The sequence below is a fragment of the Euprymna scolopes genome, chromosome 31 (genome assembly GCF_053919585.1).
Source record: "Euprymna scolopes isolate OS-2025 chromosome 31, ASM5391958v1, whole genome shotgun sequence".
Lineage (NCBI taxonomy): Eukaryota > Metazoa > Mollusca > Cephalopoda > Sepiida > Sepiolidae > Euprymna > Euprymna scolopes.
The window spans coordinates 88,099,604-88,118,271 of record NC_136512.1 but is presented as its reverse complement, the minus strand read 5'-3'; the positions used below and the strand labels follow the sequence as shown (position 1 = coordinate 88,118,271).

The following is an 18,668-nucleotide window of genomic DNA, read 5'->3' as shown; positions in this document are numbered from 1 at the left end:
TGTAGAACAGTTGAGGCAGCAGGTTCAGTTTACAAAGGAAGATATGGAACTAAGTAATAAGAATGAACGTGAGAAATGGAGATCAAGAAAGGCCTAGTCTGAATTTGGCTTTAAATCAGTTTAGGCCATTAATGAGATAGTTTGTTCTGTTGACTGAGGTGTATGGTCTTATGTTCTGCGCAGTTCTAGAAGGCCCCTACTGGAGAATGCAGACGAGGCTGGTCAGATATTTTTTGCAGGCCAAAGTGCTCTTCCTCCAGGGTCCTGGCTTTTCAAATATCACTTTTCTGTCCTTGTGTCACATCTTGTAAGTGGGAGGTAATCAGACAGATAAGTTGCGAGATGGTTTCAGTAAGTTTCCAGATATTTTTGTACAGGCATTTAAAATTGTCGTAGACTCTTGAAAATTTAGTATGTTATTACTATACATCTTATGAGATGACTGACAAATTTTTGTGATTTCAGGTCAAATGAACAGCTACATCAGAAATTGGAATACACCCTACTAAAGCCCAATTGTTACAGTTGGTGAATTTTAAAAAAGCAATCTGGATGTGAGGACACTTTAGAAGAATGATATTCAATAAAATTCTTTTTTTAACTTGGGGGGGAAAAATGCCACAGAAACATGGAAGGCTCCTGACTGATAAATACCTTGCTTTTGATGTGGTTTTCAAACGGCGCATGCGCAAACCGTCATACATTCTTTCATTTTAAACAGCTAAATTAGCGACATGGTAACCTCTGTCCTTGTGGGACCCTCTGATAACACATTCATTTACTAACTTATGTGAGTTCGTGCCCAACACTCATTATTTTTTTTAATCTCTTTTTTCCCTCTTTTTCTTTTTACTTTTGGTTTCGCTGATGGCACCCAGGTCCGTTTTTTTTTTAAATGACCGGGCAATGCCCCCCCCCTCTCCTCCTAATTCTTTGATGTGGTGAGACAAGCAAATGCTTAAAGCTGAGATTGAAGTTCATTTTGTAAGCAATCCTAACTTTAATCCCCTGTGCTATCAGCTTGAGCGAGTAAGTGGTATTGTTTATCTACATGATGTCGGTTTTGAAAAATATTTTATGAACATGTTTGATTTGGTGTTTGGTCAAACGTGATACGTAAAGATTGCTATAAGGAATGATGAAAACATCATCTTCGGATTTGAGGTGAAGATCATTTTCTTTTATCATTTAGCTTGTCTTTCTGTCTGGACTGGATTGAATGTCACCATGTCATCCTGGGGAAAAAAAAGTTTTATGCACGATTAGTTTCTACAAAAGCTAATGTTTGTCATACATGTCCAAACTGGCTGGACGACTTCAGATCTACAGATGAATGTTTTGAAATTTTTTGTGTCTTTTGTTATACAATGCATTGGAAACAAAATTTGAAAAGTCGGTGGATTGTTTGTGTTTTTCTTATCCAACCGGGTGACAAAGGATAAATTTTGGCTTTCATATTTTTTTTTTTCTTAGTAAATATAAAAACAGAATTTTTATTTTAAAATTTGAACTTTTTATAACAAAATTATAACCTTTTTATAATAAAAATGTTTATGTACTTTTTTTTAATCAAACATAAAAATAGAACTTACAAAAACAGTTCATAAATATTTTTTGTAAGTTCTATTTTTATGTTTGATCTGAAGAAAAAAAAAAAAAATTACCAGTACCTAATGTTTGATTAAAGATAATGTCAAAATAACCCAAACAAGATGACATTAAAAGGCACCAAAAATATAGGGCAAAAAAGAGGTCAACTGAAATATACAGGTTATTACTTAAGAAAATATCAGCAGGAGTTATTAAAAGACACTAAAAAAGAAAAGAAAATTTAAGGGGAGAGGATGGCCGGTATCTGCAAATTCCGGATAAAGCAAGTAATATTTAAGTAAATGCATATAGTAAAATATAAGTAAATATACATATAGGATATGAATGTGTAGGTAGATTGATATATTTGACAGATAGGAATATTTAAACACTAAAACAGAAATTGCAGATAAAAAAAAAAAAAAAAACGGCCAAACAAAGAAGAAATAAAGAATTAAAATAAAGGATTATTAAGTTATAAAGTATTAAGAAAGTATGTAGAAAAAACGATAATATTAAAGAAAAATTATATATATCTGAAAGGTTAAAGTAATAGCTATGTAATTTCAAAATTACCATAATTAAATTTGGACTTATGTTTACAGAAAGAGATTAGTTCCTTTTTAGAATTTATTATATTGTGACTTTGAGGGGAAGTAATTATAGTTATAGCTTCGGTTGTGCAGAGGCGACATGACTTAGAGCCTGGAGTATAAGACTTAACTTTTTTTATGATAGTCCATTTAATTGTGAAGAGGGTATTATTAGAATTAAGTTTTTTTAATTAAAGTGGTTAGAGAAGTTCCTTGGTTATTAGAATTATGGTTGTTAAAAGAAGAAATGTGGTTTGATATTTTTTCCTTAATTAATGTTGAAGTAGCGCCGATATATGTATGTACTTTATTAAAATCTCGAGGTCTGGTATTATTATTAATTTGCTGATTTGTATTGGGGAAATAGTTTGAATTTTGTTCATTGTGCTCAACAAAGAGTGGGACAATGATTGTACGAGGACTGTTTTAGAGGGGGTAATTGGTGTTGTTAGTGTTGGGATGGCTGTTAGGAGAAATATTATTCTTATTATTATCATTATTATTATTATTATTGCTAGTTGTATGATTGTAGATGGAGGGGCTGCTCGAGTGGTATATTGGATTAGTAACTATATCAGATGGAGGATGGGAAGAAGGATAACTTGAAGATAAAATATTAGTGTCTGTTATGGGAGGATTGAGTGGGAGCTCAGTAATTGTGCATGAATATATAACATCTTTATGGATGCAATCATTATTGAGTGGGCAAAGATGTTTGTTATTACAGTTAGTTTTGGGTTTAATTGGGAAAGAGATTTTTTGGGCTGATTTAATTTTTTTGTTATTAGATGTTAAGATTCTTTGTGCTAAATAAGGCATTGTTGAATAAGAAATCCTTATTGAGTTTTTATTGAAAATAGAACTATATCTGTGTAGGTATTTGAAAGAGTTTTGTACAATGTTGAACTAATTCCTTAGGTATATTAGTTTTGACATTTACGCTAAATGGAGGATTAAACCAAATATTTTTCTTTGTCCTGATGCGACTGGGTGGGTTAGAGGTATTGTTAGTATTTTGGTTTGGATTATATATGTAGACTGGTTCATTGTTATTGATAGCGGCAGATTTTGTTATTTGAACTGGTTTCTTGCGAGTCATTGTGTGATTTCAGATTTAAGGCAGCTAGCAGGAGGAGCATAATGGTTGTATTTAATCTTTTCCTTGTGTCCTGAGTTCTTTAAGACATTATTGAAGAAAGTAGCATTTCGATTAAACGTTTTTTTATTAGCAGAAAAAGCAGAAATTCTTTTAGAGACGGATGGTACTATAGATTTTATAATTGAGTTGGGGTGGTTAGAAGATTTATGGACGTATAAAAGCGTAAGGTTGGGTTTATGATAGGGGATATAAGTTTCGGTGTTAAGATTAAGTGTAACGTCTAGAAAATTTGAAGTTTTTTTGTTTGGTTCGATAATTATAAAAAGGCCAAAGTTATTAAAGTTATGTAATTTTTTAAATTGTTTTGTTGTACTCTCTTGGTCTGGCTGTTGTAGTAAAAAGGATATCATCTCTATAAAGGCCCTCTTGGATATGTTTAAAGTGGTATTTAAGTTCTTTCAGTAAGAAGAGTCCCACTAAATCGGTAACTTCTGCAGAGTCAGAAAGACCCATCAAGATGTCAAAATTATTAGGGGTGTCCTTTCTAATTCAAAACTTATTAAATTATATAAGGGACTTTCTCGCTAGGAGAATCAATTTAATTTCTAAATTAGTTAAGTCAGAATTTCTTTTAGCAAAGATTAGAGCCTTATTTAAAAGGATCGGAGAAATTGATTGATAATAATTTTGGATGTCAAAGGTTATGAAGTTAAGGAGGTGTTTATTTTTGAGGGAGACAAACCAATTAATTACAGAATATATATATATATATATATATATATATATATATATATATATATATATATATATAAATAAATTCAGGATTAAGATATTCAAAACTACAGACTTTAGGGTTGTTAGTGCTCGATAACAAGAGCAAAATATTTTTTGCTTTTTTTTTTTTCCTATGGTGTCAAATGGTTCAGGGTCGCCTGACAAAGTCTCGTTGACTGAAACAGATGCCTGTTTGTAGCGACCAAATGTAATTGTTTACTCTCGAATAAATTATATGTGTGTGTGTGTGTAGTCTAATCTCACTAAACTAATAATCAGATCATTATCAACTTTAGAATATATATATTAGGCAACATGGGGAGTAACATGGGCATTTTTTTGTAAACTTTAACATTTACAAATGGCCAGTCCTTCATTTAATATATAATTCCTACCCTCTGATGAGAAGGAAGGTATTTCTTTCGAAACTCCCTGGATTAAGGAAAATCCACTTAATTTGTGTTTCCTTTTTGAAAATTAAATATGTTTTTAGCTCTTAAAGTGTTAACATTTTTTATTAATTCTTTGTTCTTGTATATATCCCTGCAAAACCTCTGGCATTGATTGAGGAGACTAAAACTTGCTATTTTTTCGAATGGTCTGAAATACCATTTCTATACTTGTAGCCAAATCGAATACTGAAACACTTGTATCTTTGGTTCTATGGACAAAACTACATGAAAATTTGCTTTTTAAACATAATACTATTTTATGGTTAAAATTTTATGACAATTGATAAAAAAGAACCTATATTTTCAAACCAATAAAATATACTCAAATTTGCCTACATTTTCCATAAAGTGTCTTGCAGGCCAGCTTCAGTTGTCTCCCCTGTGGCCTTGCCAGGTCACTAACAAGGTTTGCATTAAATTTAATGTATAGTCAATAGACACCAGTTAATCAAGATTCCCTTTATTTTCGATTGCTTATGCTTAAGCCTTAAATTTTCACTATTTTCTAGAATGAAAATTACTTAATGGATTTTGATAAAAATTGGAGTGAGAATTCTCAACATCAGGTTTGGTATCGTATGTTGATTTTAATCTTTGTAAAGGGCATAAAATTAGTGCAACTTGATTCATAATGAGGATTTGGACGATCTTATTTGTAACTTTTATTATGGCTATGTAAAGACCAAATTTAAACTTGTTCGAAAACATTGTTTATTTTAGATTGTGAAATTAAAAAATAAAAATGAATACGTCAGCTAACCGGTTTCGAAGCTCGCTCAACAGAGCTAAAATCGAACTTAATTACATTTTAAAAAAAGGGGGGGACAATGAATCAGAGATGAAAAAGTAGAGGAAAAAAAAATAGGGGGGGGCGCGGGGGCTAATTATTAAATAGAAACTAGATTAAGCCCTAAGAGATTCTCTTTTTGTTTGCAAAGAGAAGGTCTCAGAGTCTTAATATATATAGTTTCTAGAATTTTGAGATGGTAAAGAGAGTGCGACTTGCTAAGGATGGAAAAAAAAGTCTGCACTAAAATTCAAAGTGCAAATACGATTATTTATAAGGTGCTCTCTTATTCTTCATTACAAGTTTCATATCCTTGTCTGTGAATCTTAGTTCAGTTTATAAAATCTGTAAGCACACATGCAGGTTTTATTGACCGAGTTGTAACCTCGGTTGAAATGAGTGTCCCTAATGATGGTCTGAACAGAGCTGAAAGGGAGAAACGGACCGAATACCAAGGTCTCATGTATGATATGAAAAGAAACTGGAATCTTAGGGAGATATCAATCATACCAGTTATTATAGGTGCCACAGGGCCAATGAAGAAGAACCTGAATTCCTACCTAACTAATATTCCTGGTGAACCAAGTGCAAAAGAGATCCAGACAGTTGCACTTAAGGGAACAACAAGGATACTAAAAAGAGCTCTTGGTTGGTTTCAATAAAAAACGGGAATGTTGGCAGCTAGTTTGGCTGCCCCATACCCAGCATTACAATCTTCAAAGGAAGAAAACTAAAAAAAAAAAAGAAAAAAATATCACTGTACATTTTATTTATCATTTTCAATCTTCTTATAATGGAATGTGATCTGATGAACTTGTTGCACTTGTTCCTCCTTGATATATATATATATATATATATATATATATATATATATATCCCCAACAAACCTGCTTAGCAACAAGATTACACTCCTTCACTGTTTAGTTCCCTAAATGCCAGAAAGCTTTTAGTCTAATAGTTTCTTCCCTCCAACAGCTAGACTTTGGAATTCCCTTCCTGCTACTTGCTTCCTTGACTGTACTAATATGCAGACGTTTAAATGTAACGTAAACCAACAGATTGTTAATCTTTCCTAGGCATGATATGCCTTGTTAAGGGTGAACGTGAGAAAAAAAGTTTTTCACTTTTCAAAAGTTTCTTAATGTGCATATGTTTTTTTTTTTTTTTTTCCCATATATAAATCGGTTTTAAAAATTTGTTGGAATGGAAAGCAACACGATTGTATAGCTTTATTTATTTATTTATTTTTTCTTTATCTTACCAGAAAAATGCCAAAGTTTGTGTTCTTGGTGCTGCTGGTGGAATTGGTCAGCCATTGTCCTTACTTTTGAAGAATACTCCTCTGGTCAGCCACTTGGCGCTGTTTGATATTGCCCACACACCCGGTGTGGCTGCAGATCTCAGCCATATTGAAACCCGATCGAAAGTGACCGGTCACATGGGACCGAGTGAGCTTGAAAGCGCAGTTACAGGAGCTGATATTGTCCTCATCCCTGCCGGTGTCCCCAGAAAACCAGGTATGGCACCCACATCTTTTCATTTTCTTCGAGAATGTTTATGCTTTTATCTTTACCGCTAAGATCAATTTTGTTTTTGTTGCAAGTTTCCTTGTGTGTGTGTGTGTGTGTGTGTGTGTGTGTGTCTTTTGTAGAATATGTTGCTGCTAAAGTGGTTCGCTGAAAACTACAACATGGTCCTCTTTAAATCTAATGTTGATAAACACTTGTTATAAACTGTTCGTGTTGTTAATTCTTAGCCTTGATAAATGATAATCCATCGGTAAAAAAATGTTTTGATGAAAACTCGTATTTGTGGTGGTGATAATACCATCTATATAAAGGGCAGTTATATGGGTGTATGTTTGCATGTTCAGCTAAAAGTCAACAATGATAAAACAAATACCCACAAAGTTGGTATTTGTTTGATCAGCATTGCCCTGGATGAATAATATCTAGCATTAAAACAAAAACATTTATTCTTGGACCCTAAACACAGATTTCATCAGAGAAGGGGACTCTGTGTTCCAGCCATTCTGATTTTTTAAATCAAGGAGTTAATTCCCTTATGCCAACTCATTCCTCAAAAACGAGAGGCGAATGGGCTGGACTGAAACGAAAGTAAGTTGGAATAAGAGGAAACCAATGAAAGTAGCGATAAAGTTTAATAGAAATGTTACATTTTTACCTCGGACAACACTGGGTAGTCTTGCTAGTTATTACGTTTATTTATGGAACTGGGTACCGGTACGGTGTGTGAAATTCATAAAGAAAAGTATATGCTAACAATGACATGGTCCCTATTCAGTATGAGTAACATTTTTTTTTTTTTTCTTTGAATTTTTTATTTAAAAACAAATTTCTTTTTTTATTCTAAGGGATGACGCGAGATGATTTATTCAACACAAATGCATCAATTGTTGCCAACCTTGCCGATGCTTGTGCCCAGTTTTGCCCAAAAGCCATGCTTGGAATCATCACCAATCCCGTATGTATATCTCTCTCTCTCTCTCTCTATATATATATATATATATTCGGGTTTTTTTATATTCAAAAGTAATGGACTAATGAATTCAACGAGGTTGTTAGATAGTGCTCAATAAAAAGAGCTGATAATACTTGTTTATTGTTATATAAACATGCTCACATCCCGCTGCTACAAATAGCCACTTGTTTCAATCAAACAACAGATATCATCAGGCAGCGACTTGACTAATGTGCACAGTGTGTGATATTATCACCGCTATTCCCCTTTCCAAGTGTTAAATTAATTTAAAAAAAAAAAAAAACATATATACAGGGTGCAACTATAAAATTGTTGCTCTAGAAAAGACAACATGATTCCAATTCCGTTTGATGGAAATCGGTTTTGTTGCAGACCATCTACTAATTGGCCAGTTCAGTTACGTACAAATCCTAAGAGCGATAGGAGCCTTCTGTCATGTCTGAAAAGGACACAATGTTCAACGAGTGAAATCGGAGATGCACTACTGTACAATTCGTTCTCTCTACCAATCCAAGTTATAGCAACAGAACCATTGCCAGCACCCTCAAAGTGCATATTCAGATGGTTCAACATTTGAAGGCACAGCTTAAAGTTTCCGGCAACAGTTTTGGTGTTCGGTGTGATTTCAAGTGAAGGTCACATCATGCTACCTCACATCTTCAAAGTTGGTATGAAAGTCAACAGCAAAGTGTACCTGGATGTGCTGAAGAGTTGAGCACAGTTGAATGCAAGCTGCGGCTCAAAGCAGGTGGGGAAATGAATTGATCAACCAACTGATGAACATGGCCTCAGCAGGTGACTAAGGTGCGAATTTTAGCCCTTAGACGCATCCATATGCAGAATGTGTCGGAGTGTGTGTGTGAGTTTTTACATACTTTTGAACCTGTATGTGCTCTCCTCAGCAGCGGTCAAGATGTGAGACAACATGGAAAATAGAAGATGAAAGAAGATCATTGAAATGGCGTTGGGGTCAGTGGTTAGGGTTGTCAAGAGGTGACCACATGGTAACCCAGATGTATGTGTGTGGATGGAGTCTGACTTAATGGAGATCTTCACAAATGATGAAATCTTCACAAATGATGAAATCTGCTATTTCAAGTTAAAAGTCATCTGATTTTTTGTGCACTAGTGGAAAAGATGGCAAAATGTTGCCTAGGTGACCAACATGCATTCACCAACATCTTGTAAAGTAGTAAGTAGTATTTTTTATCGTTCATTTTGTTTGCTTTTGTATTTCCTGCCAGTGAACTATGGTTGTTGTTAAAGTACAGGTTTTGGCCATCAGAAAATATGTCTCTGAAATCTTAGAGGAAGAAAGTGACAGCACATGTCATGTCACATGATAACCCCCATCATTTTCCTTTCTTTCTATAGTTTTTTTTTTTTTTTTTTTTTTCTTAACTTTCCACTTTTGGACGTTTTTCTTTTTAGTTATTTTATTAATGGTGGTTGCCCAAAATTCGTAGTTATATAAAAAAAAATATATTAAAAAAATATATTAAGAAAATTTTTGTACATGCTTGTCACTGAACAAAGCTTATCATATTCCAAGAATTGAGTAAATTGATCAAGTTTTATTTTTAAATAAAACTCAAATTTTATGAGAATCCGAGAAGAGTTTTGTAGGAGACATCTCTCTGAACTACTTCTGCTTTTTTTTTTTTTTGTCATATGCTCCTATTCTGAATTTGTAGCAGCAGACCAATATCAGTGGATTTTTTTTTTTTCTACAAAACCGGTCATTAAGAATTTTTTTTTTTTTGTTTAACATATTTCAAACTAATGTTATTGTACAATAAAAATAATTAAATTAAAACAAAAACCAGTTTTGTCAAATTATTTAATCAAGTAAAAATCTTGATTACTAAATTGAAAGCTAATCTAGTAAATTACCTAACAATTTAATAAACAAATCGTAAAACCTGAATTCAACTTGAAAATACCATGAAAAAATAACTTAAATTTAGTAATCAAGTAAAGTTTTGAATTTTTACCTGATTAAAAAAATTTAAAATAAGAATGACTTGTTTTAATTTAATTATCTTGTGCAAAAATTTATATCAATTTCAAATATGTTAAATATAAGATAAAAATAAACAAAAAGAACATAGGTCCACTGATCTCGGCCTGCTGTTATGAATTCGATGTCGGGGCATGGGAACGAAAAAAAGCGAAAGTAGTTCTGGGAGACATCTCCTACAGAAAAACCCTATACTGCCTTACCTGTCATTCTGAAAAATTTCAAGAAACAAAGGGGGATAACGCAGCGGCACATAAGAATTACCATTAATCTCTTAAAAATGATTTTCTTGAATAAAATAAAACTACTTGATCAGTTTATGTGATTTTTGGAATACGATATTTTTGTTTCCTCATAGGTATGCACCTCATATAGATTTTTTTTTTTCTATCTGAAGGAATTCTGGACAAGAATTCTAATTTTATGGCGTACAATTGTAATTGAGCCATTTTCTCAGTGATATTTCTACTTTAATGCATATGAATGTATCAACACGTCCAACATTTTCATTAGTTTTGTATTTAAAATGAATCTAAATCTAATTATTCCAAAGTTGCCATTTAATGTGTCGTTTACTTTTTACTGTTTCAGGTCAATTCCACAGTTCCCATTGCCTCAGAAGTGTTCAAGAAGCGAGGTGTCTACGACCCTAAAAGAATATTTGGCATCACAACTTTAGATATTGTCCGAGCCAATACATTCATCGCAGAAGCTAGGGTGAGTCACTATTAATTTACCTTGTTAGTAATGGTAATGTTTTTTGTGGAAAAAATCCAACTTCCTAAAAAAAAAAAAAAAATAATAAGGAGGGGGGCTGCCCTCTAGATTGTGAGAACAATTAAAATTACCAAAGTCTAGAAGAATTTTTTTTTTTTTTTGATGACAAAAAAAAAAAAGAATAAGTATAGTATCAGAACAGTTACTACACTTGTTATATAACCAAAAGTGAATCGTGTTACTTTGAAAAAGGAACCAAAATGAATAAGATCAGTCTTGTGAGGAGTTCATTCAATCTGCAGGTTTAACAATGACAGTGTTTATTTATTTGCGGACTGATATCCTCATCTCCATAGTTGTTTTACCACGTTTCAGCCAACTCATCTGCTGGCCTTCTTCAGGGGGTTAACTGCAATGGGATAGGAATGAGTCTCTTAACTGTGTCCCAAGTAATTACTGCCTTCCATAGTTGTCTCACCGCGTTTTGGCCAACTAATCCTCTGGCCTGCTTCAGTGCTCATGGCGCAGTGGATAGAGATGTTGAATCTCTACAGTTTCAGGTGAGCTTTGTCTGAAGATAGCGGTTTCAATCCTACCCAAAGCAGGCCAGAGGATTAATTGGCCAAAACGTGGTGAGACAACTATGAAAGGCAGTAATTACTGTGGATACAGTTAACACTTGCCATTCCAATCCCGTCGTGGTTAATCACCTGAAGAAGGCCAAAGGATGAGTTGGCTGAAATGTGGTGAAACAACAACCATGAAAATGAAGATAACAGTCCATAAATAAAATTATCTCAAAATGTTATTGTAATTTAAGTGTGATGTTTTTTTGTTTTTTTTGTACGGAGGGAAAAAATCTCTCATTGAACTTTGAAATTATTTGAAGGGGGGGGGGGTTGCAAATGCAATTGAATATAAAGAAAATCCCAGATTAGTTCTTTTCTGTTCACTATATCTCCCTCTTCTTTCCTCTTCTACAATTCCAGCCAGTGCAACTTAAAAAAAATCTGAGTTGATGATGTAAAAACAAGGGAGATAGTCATATCTGCAAACTTTTAAAGATGTAAAAGGATTATATGTAGACAGGTTGATAGCTACACCCTGCATCGGCAATGTATAACAATACCTGAAAGAACACTGTACAGGACCAGGAACCACTACTGAACACACTGCACAGTGGTGGTTTAAGAAATTTTGTGGCGGCCACAAGAGACTTGAAGATAGTGAGCATAGTGGTTGGCCATCAGATATCGACAATAATCAAGTAAGAGCCTTAATCGAAGCCAATCCATGCACTACTATTCGAGAACTTCTAAATTAGATGTAACGTATACAACGATTTCCAACCACTTGAGAAAAACTGGAAAGATAAAACAACTCGATAAATGGTTGCCTCACAAATTAAATGACAACCAAAAGAAATGCCGTTATGAAGTGTCATCTTCTTTTTATGCAACAAGAATGACCCGTTTCTTGACCAGGTTGTGACTTGTGATGAAAAGTGGGTTCTTTATGACAACCAGTGATGCTCAGCTCAGTGGTTAAATGCTGATGAAGCGCCACGATACTTCCCGAAGCCAGAGTTGCATCAAAAGAAGTTCATGCTGTTTGGTGATCTGCGACCGGTCTCTTCCATTAATTTTTTGAATACAGGTGAAACCATTACAGCAGAGAAGTACTATGAACAAATGGATGAAATGCATCAGAAACTTCAATAACACTCAGCATTAGTCTACTGAAAAGGCCCAATTCTCCATGACAATGCCTGCTAAACGGACCCTGCAGAAGTTGAACAAATTGGGCTCCGAAACTCTGCCTCATCTGCCATACTCTCCAGACATCTCACCTACCAACTACCAATGCTTCAACAACCTAAGCAATATAAAAAATATGTTCATCACCACCAGAATGCAAGATTTTTACGTTACTGACATAAATACACTTGTTTTCCGTTGGCAAAAAGCGTGTTGCTTTTGATGGTGTTTATTTTGATCAATAAATTTTTGGTTGAGCCGAGATATGTTCATGTGAAAAGTTAAAAACTGCAAGAACTTTCTTGTCAACCTGATATAAGGATAACTGACATGATCTATCATTTTCTTTGTAATTGAACAATTTCATTTTGTGATTTGTCTCGGGTAATAGATTTGTTATACATGAGGATTCTTAGCTTGTAACCTCTGGAACAAATTTTTGTGTCCCAGACTCACTAAATGAAAAAAAAAAGCTATCATTGTCACTGTGTGTATATTTGTGTCTTCTGCTCTTTGTCAAAAAAATGATACACAAGATATTTCGGTTTTTGATAAAGAACAGAAAACTGCCTGAAATATTAAAATAATTACAAAATGAACATTGTTTCTGTACTTCATGCACCAATCGTCTTTGAAGCCAACGTGGAATAACAAATTTACATATTGAACATACACACACACATATATATATATAAATGGTCTCTCCTGATGTATGAGGTCCAGGCAACTAAGTTGTCCAAAACCCACACATGATTTGTTTATAATGGTGAAGGCTTTATGTAGAACCATTCACACTTTTTGGAAGCCATGTTTAATTTCAGAAGAGTTTCTGATGGGCAGCTATTCTGTACAAGTCGTGGATATGAAGAATTTTCAGTGGTAGCTGTTCTGTACAGGTTCTGGACTTTATAATTTTGTAAGCAAAGAGCAACAGACCCTTCTCGTGTAGACAGGAAAAAATTATGTGCTAGAATGCTAAAAAAACATTTTTTATCAAGCAATTCTGGTTTTGAATGGGTTGATAGCAGAACGTGAATTACTTTGATTCATCAGTTCTTATTGGCGGCGTTTATAAATAGGATCTCCCAATTTTTAGGGAGCATACTCCATTATAAATAAAAAATATGGTAAAATTCAATTGGTGCAAATGATTGCCATAAAACAGAGCATACAATTTTTACATCAGTTTTTTCTTTTAGATACAACGAGGGTGCATCTCTCGCAATGATTTTAAACGCACCCCCATTATTAATGTCTACATCCTGATGCAACCTTGGCTGCCTTGCTAATATATATATATATATATGATGGCGGAGGGGGTCATTCCAGAAGTAAAGCCTCTTCTTTTTTATTTTAACTCAAAAAGTTGAGGAACTATGAAGACTAAGTGATACCATTAAAAGAAGCAACATTTATGCTCCAGAATATATTTTACTACATAGTCGCCATCATTCTTAATGCACTTTTGCCAGGAATTCAATGAAACATCTCTGATGCAGGTCTATAATGGGTTGCTTTCTTAGAGTCTCACATTGTCAATATCTGCAATAGAGAGATGAAATTTTCAGGTCATGAATGTGTAAGTTCAGTCATCATAATAATGCAATTTTAATTCCCTTTGATCCATTTGGGTGGAATTTAAAAAAAAAAAGAAAAAAGAAAAGAAAAACAGGTATTGCTTTTAGGACGTTCCTTGTACATATATACACAAAGCACTTTTTCCATTTTTTTTTTTTTTTTTTTTATGAAAAATCATTTAAATTGTAAATGCATGTGTGAAGCAAACTAGTTTTGACACGTTTTAAAGGAAGGGCTATAGAAAACAATTTCTGTTGTCAAAAATGATTAAGACATTTTTTATTTATTTATTTATTTTTTTTTTTTGTGCGTTAAATAAGAAAATCCCGAGTCCAAACTTGTTTCAAAATCTGCATTATTCGTTCTCCGAAAAAGGAGGGATTGGACCTAGTAATTCACTCCCATTCGTCTGTTTGTGCTTTTCTCAATAACCACGCCTTGGAGTTTTAAAATTTTGCCCAAACATTAGTCATGGTGAAAGTAAATTTTTCATTTGGGGATGGGACTCTGCATGCTCAGCTTGTTTTTTTGCATGAAGAAATCTTGAGAAAAAAGAGGGAAATAAAAATATTTTTATTTTTAACTCTTATTTATTGCAAATAATGCATCGTACCAATTGGACAGCAGGGGTTATTATTATTTGGGACACTTATGTTGGGAGTTGAGCAGCAAGATATCTGTTCACATTACATTTAAACTTGTGCATATCAGTACAGTAGTAAACATGAGAATTCAAAAGTGTATCAGTCCAAGGGAAGAAAATATTAGAGTAGGTTTTCTGACCTCTAGAGATCTCCACAATGAAGGGGTGGGATTTTGGTGCTGGTGAGAAAAAGAGGGAAGGAATAATGTTATTGTATATAATCTGCATTAGTTAAACAATCATATTTGATTTATCAACTGTTTTACATGTTGGCATGTGTTGTCTTTTATAAATTTACTTGCAAACTGTTCAATCTCTGGCCAGGTATTGATTTATCCATCACTTCCACCCATGTTTTCCTTGGCTTTCCTCTGTCAACTGACTCCTCTACATCAACTCATCTACATCTACGAATCCATAACCAAAAACTCTCATCTATTCTTTCAACACTACTAAACCATCAAAGTTTCTGTGGTGCACACATCTGTTGTATCATTCTCCTTCTCATTTCCCTTTATGCAACGCATGTCCTCAACCCTCACTAGCCAAATTTCACTTGCATATATCGCCTCGCTCCATACACATGCTTGATAAACTCTTCCTTGGTCACCAGTAGTAACCCTCTGCTAGTTAGTGATGACAGAAGTTCCATAAACTTACTTCCTTCACTCCTGATTCATGCAGTACCTGCTCCTCCCTGTGCTTCAATCTTTTTAATAACCTCAAATAGCTACATGCAATACCATCCTCCAGCTCTGGTCGCATATTTTTGTGATATATATATATATAAAACGTTTAGTTTGTCGATGTATGCTACTGAAGGAGGTGCTTGAGGATGACCTCATGATAACAAATATTAGTCCCACACACCTTGAATTGAGCACTGAAGGAAGATTATATTAATTCATGAATTCATCGTCTAAGCCCGAGCACCTGTGGATCTGAAAACTTATTTTGTCATAAGGAAAAAATATTGTGAAAGTGTATGTGGGAGGGTCCTTGGTTCCACCCTGTTGTAACACTTGTCTGACACAGATTATCCAACAGATGCATGAAGGGTTGTTGTCACATCTGAGTGGGTGCATCTATCATTAGTTTCTCCCTCTTAGACACGGTTCAAAGAATTTCAAAATTAATAGGTTCCGCAGTATCGACCAAGCTCTAACCTCTGTTCTATCACAGTAATGTCGCATCCCTGTGTCTGTTATACAAGTACTTTAATGGAATGTATTCTGATGAACTCACAGCACTTGTGCCCCCCTCTACGTACATACTCTTCACTAATCCAAAAAGCAGCAAAATCCCACCCCTTCACTGTTGAGGTCCTTAGATGCTGAAAAGCCTTCTCTATTCTAATAGTTTCTACCCTTGGACAGCTAGACTTTGGAATTCCCTACCTGTTTCCTGCTTCCCTGACTACTAACCTGCAGAAGTTTAAATGTAATGTAAACAGAAATTTCGCTGCTCGACTCCTCCTCCACAGTCCCCTGTTAAATATGATCCCAAATAATAAATAATAGCCCCCCCCCCCCATGTTCCCAGTAGTAATATGGCTCTTTTGAGTTTTTTTTTTTTTAATTTTTTTTTTTTTTAAAGTAACCGTCAGTTTGTGGTGCAGACCTCTTGAAATTTTCTGCAATGTTCATGTGCCAGGGTCATCCACAAGCAGATGACCCTGGCACATGAACTACAACTGTCCATAAAAACATAGAGGGAATTTTTAGCGAGGTTTGACTCTTCTAGATCCACCATGATCTGTCAATATACGATTACATTGTATCTGCCATGCACGGATGGTCATTTGCTATAGAACGGTAACTGCAGGTTGTAGCTGCATAAACACGCTTTGAGATGTAGGTCTGCTCAAGACTGTCATGCGCGTGGACTGCCATGATTCGGGATGAAAAGCAAGGAAAGAAGCCGGCTCGGTCCGATTAGACTGAACATCGTTGCAACACTGACAAGGAGAGTAGAAAGTGTATCTTGGGTTTACTTTTGGCAGCTTCATGGGTGATGTTTCTGGTAAAGGAAGAAGAATTGCTGTTTTCTTGGTCAGAATCCATCTAACACTTACTATTGATTAGTTTTTCTTTTCATTCCTTATATCAAGTGGCTTCATTTGAAAAAAAAAATGCATTAGCAGAAGTAATGGGATAAGTTCGATTTCAGACAAAATCTCCATTATCGATAGATTTATAGTATAGGTGTAACAACGCTTTGCCAGATTAACCATTCTGTCGACAACGATTAATAAGTTGAAAGAAAATTCCCAAATTATCAGCAACTTATTTACCCATTAACATCTGGGTAACCACGGGGATGACATAAAGCCTGGGCATGCATAATGACATGTGAGGGTCATGGCTTATCTTTAAATTACTGATAACATTGAATTGTTTTTTTGTTTTTTTTTTGTCCTTGGTCAAAGTAATCCTGCACCCTCACAGATTTTTCTCATGTTCACTAAACCTATGCAATAAAACTTTTCCGGTTTTAAAGAAAAAACTTGCTATCTACGTGTGTGTGTAATGGTCCAGTATTTATCTTTGCTTGATACTTTGATCGGTTATCAAATAGGATTTTATTTATAGGCTTAATAAACACTTTGGTAGTTGAGGATAGGTTTTATATATATATATATATATATATATATATATATAACATACCCTCAACGTTTTATTTATATCTTTCCTTTTTGTTTTTATTTTAACTTGAATCATCTGACGATACGGACAGATAATTTTTATCCTGTCTATTGAAACAATTTGTAAGGAATTAACTTGAGGTAATATTAATAATGTGTGTAGTGAGGCAAAAATAGGTGGACAGTAAGATAAAAAAAACATTACTATGGAAATGTTTCATCAAAATACTAAGGAGTCCTTTGGAATAATGTTTTTTACTGTCCACCTACCTTTAGCTCACCCTATATATATATATATATATATATATATATTTTTTTTTAAAATGTAATTATCCACTGATACATGTTTCGTCGTCTGCGACTCATCAGAGTGGCTGAATATAGCGAGATATTCCGCCACTCTGATGAGTTGTAGACGACGAAACATGTCAGTGGATAATTACATTTTAAAAATAATATATATACCGCTCCCCATGTGGGGGGGGGGGGTTACCAAATTGGTTAAAGGGAAAATTATTCCCAACTCGCATTTAGGTAAAAATGCACTTTCGTAAATAATTGAATTCATTCAAAACATATCGCTAAAACCAAAACAAACAACATATATATATATATATATACACACACACACACACAAAATATTTATTATGACACTATATATACATATTTCAAGGTCGTACGATTGCATTGGTTCAGTTTTTCATTGCCGCTGACAAACTTACGCCCTTTTTTTCCAACCTCTTATGGTTGATTCGGCGTAACGAAACCAATGGTACGACCTTGAAATATGTATATATTAGTGTCGTAATAAATATTGTATCTTCAGCTCTCACATCCACGATCGAGCACTTTATAGATTTTTTTCATCACCTTCTGACATGCTCTCTCTCTCTCTCTCTCCATATGCATGCGTGATGAAAATAATATCCTTACATGATCAAAAAAGGAATAAATCAAAATTATTTTCATTGACGTTTTTATTTCAAGACTTCTTTGAGGGGAAATAATTTTAAGAAAATAAAATGTCAGTACAATATTTAAAAATATATTTGTTGTATTTGTAATGTGAATTAAATGCTGTCTGGAAAAAGAAGAAAAACACCATGGATATATAAAGTTTGACTAGTGTCCAGGTAACCTACATCTAAAATTTCAATTGTTTAGACTCAAAACTGGCAGAGGAGTTTAGTAGAGTCTGCAAAGGTCAACTCTTTTAACTTTGACGTCTTGGGCAAAACCTGATTGAAAAGCTTGCTGCATGTTTGAATACACTTTATGTAAAATTTCAAATGTTTAAACCAAAAATTGACTGAGAGGTCAAATTTTTTTTAAAACTTTGACCCCAATTTTTACCCCTTAACATTGTTTTGGGCTCAAATCAAGTTAAAGTTTGATCCATGTCGAAGGAACCTACATCTAAAATTTCAAGCGTTGAGACTCAAAATTGGCAAAGGAGTTTGGTAGAGTTTTCAAACATCAAATCATTAAACTTTGACCCTTTAACAGCCAAAT

General features: G+C 34.1%; 1 protein-coding gene across 1 annotated transcript in view; it reads left to right on the top strand.

Annotated features, from left to right (window-relative positions):
• Positions 1–18,668, top strand: part of LOC145255845 (malate dehydrogenase, mitochondrial-like) — a 48,891-nt gene that overhangs the window by 17,733 nt on the left and 12,490 nt on the right. The window contains exons 2-4 of the mRNA XM_080114587.1: positions 6,560–6,812; positions 7,670–7,779; positions 10,409–10,534. Coding sequence (XP_079970713.1) covers positions 6,560–6,812; positions 7,670–7,779; positions 10,409–10,534 — 489 coding nt within the window. The remainder of the gene's footprint in view (positions 1–6,559; positions 6,813–7,669; positions 7,780–10,408; positions 10,535–18,668) is intronic.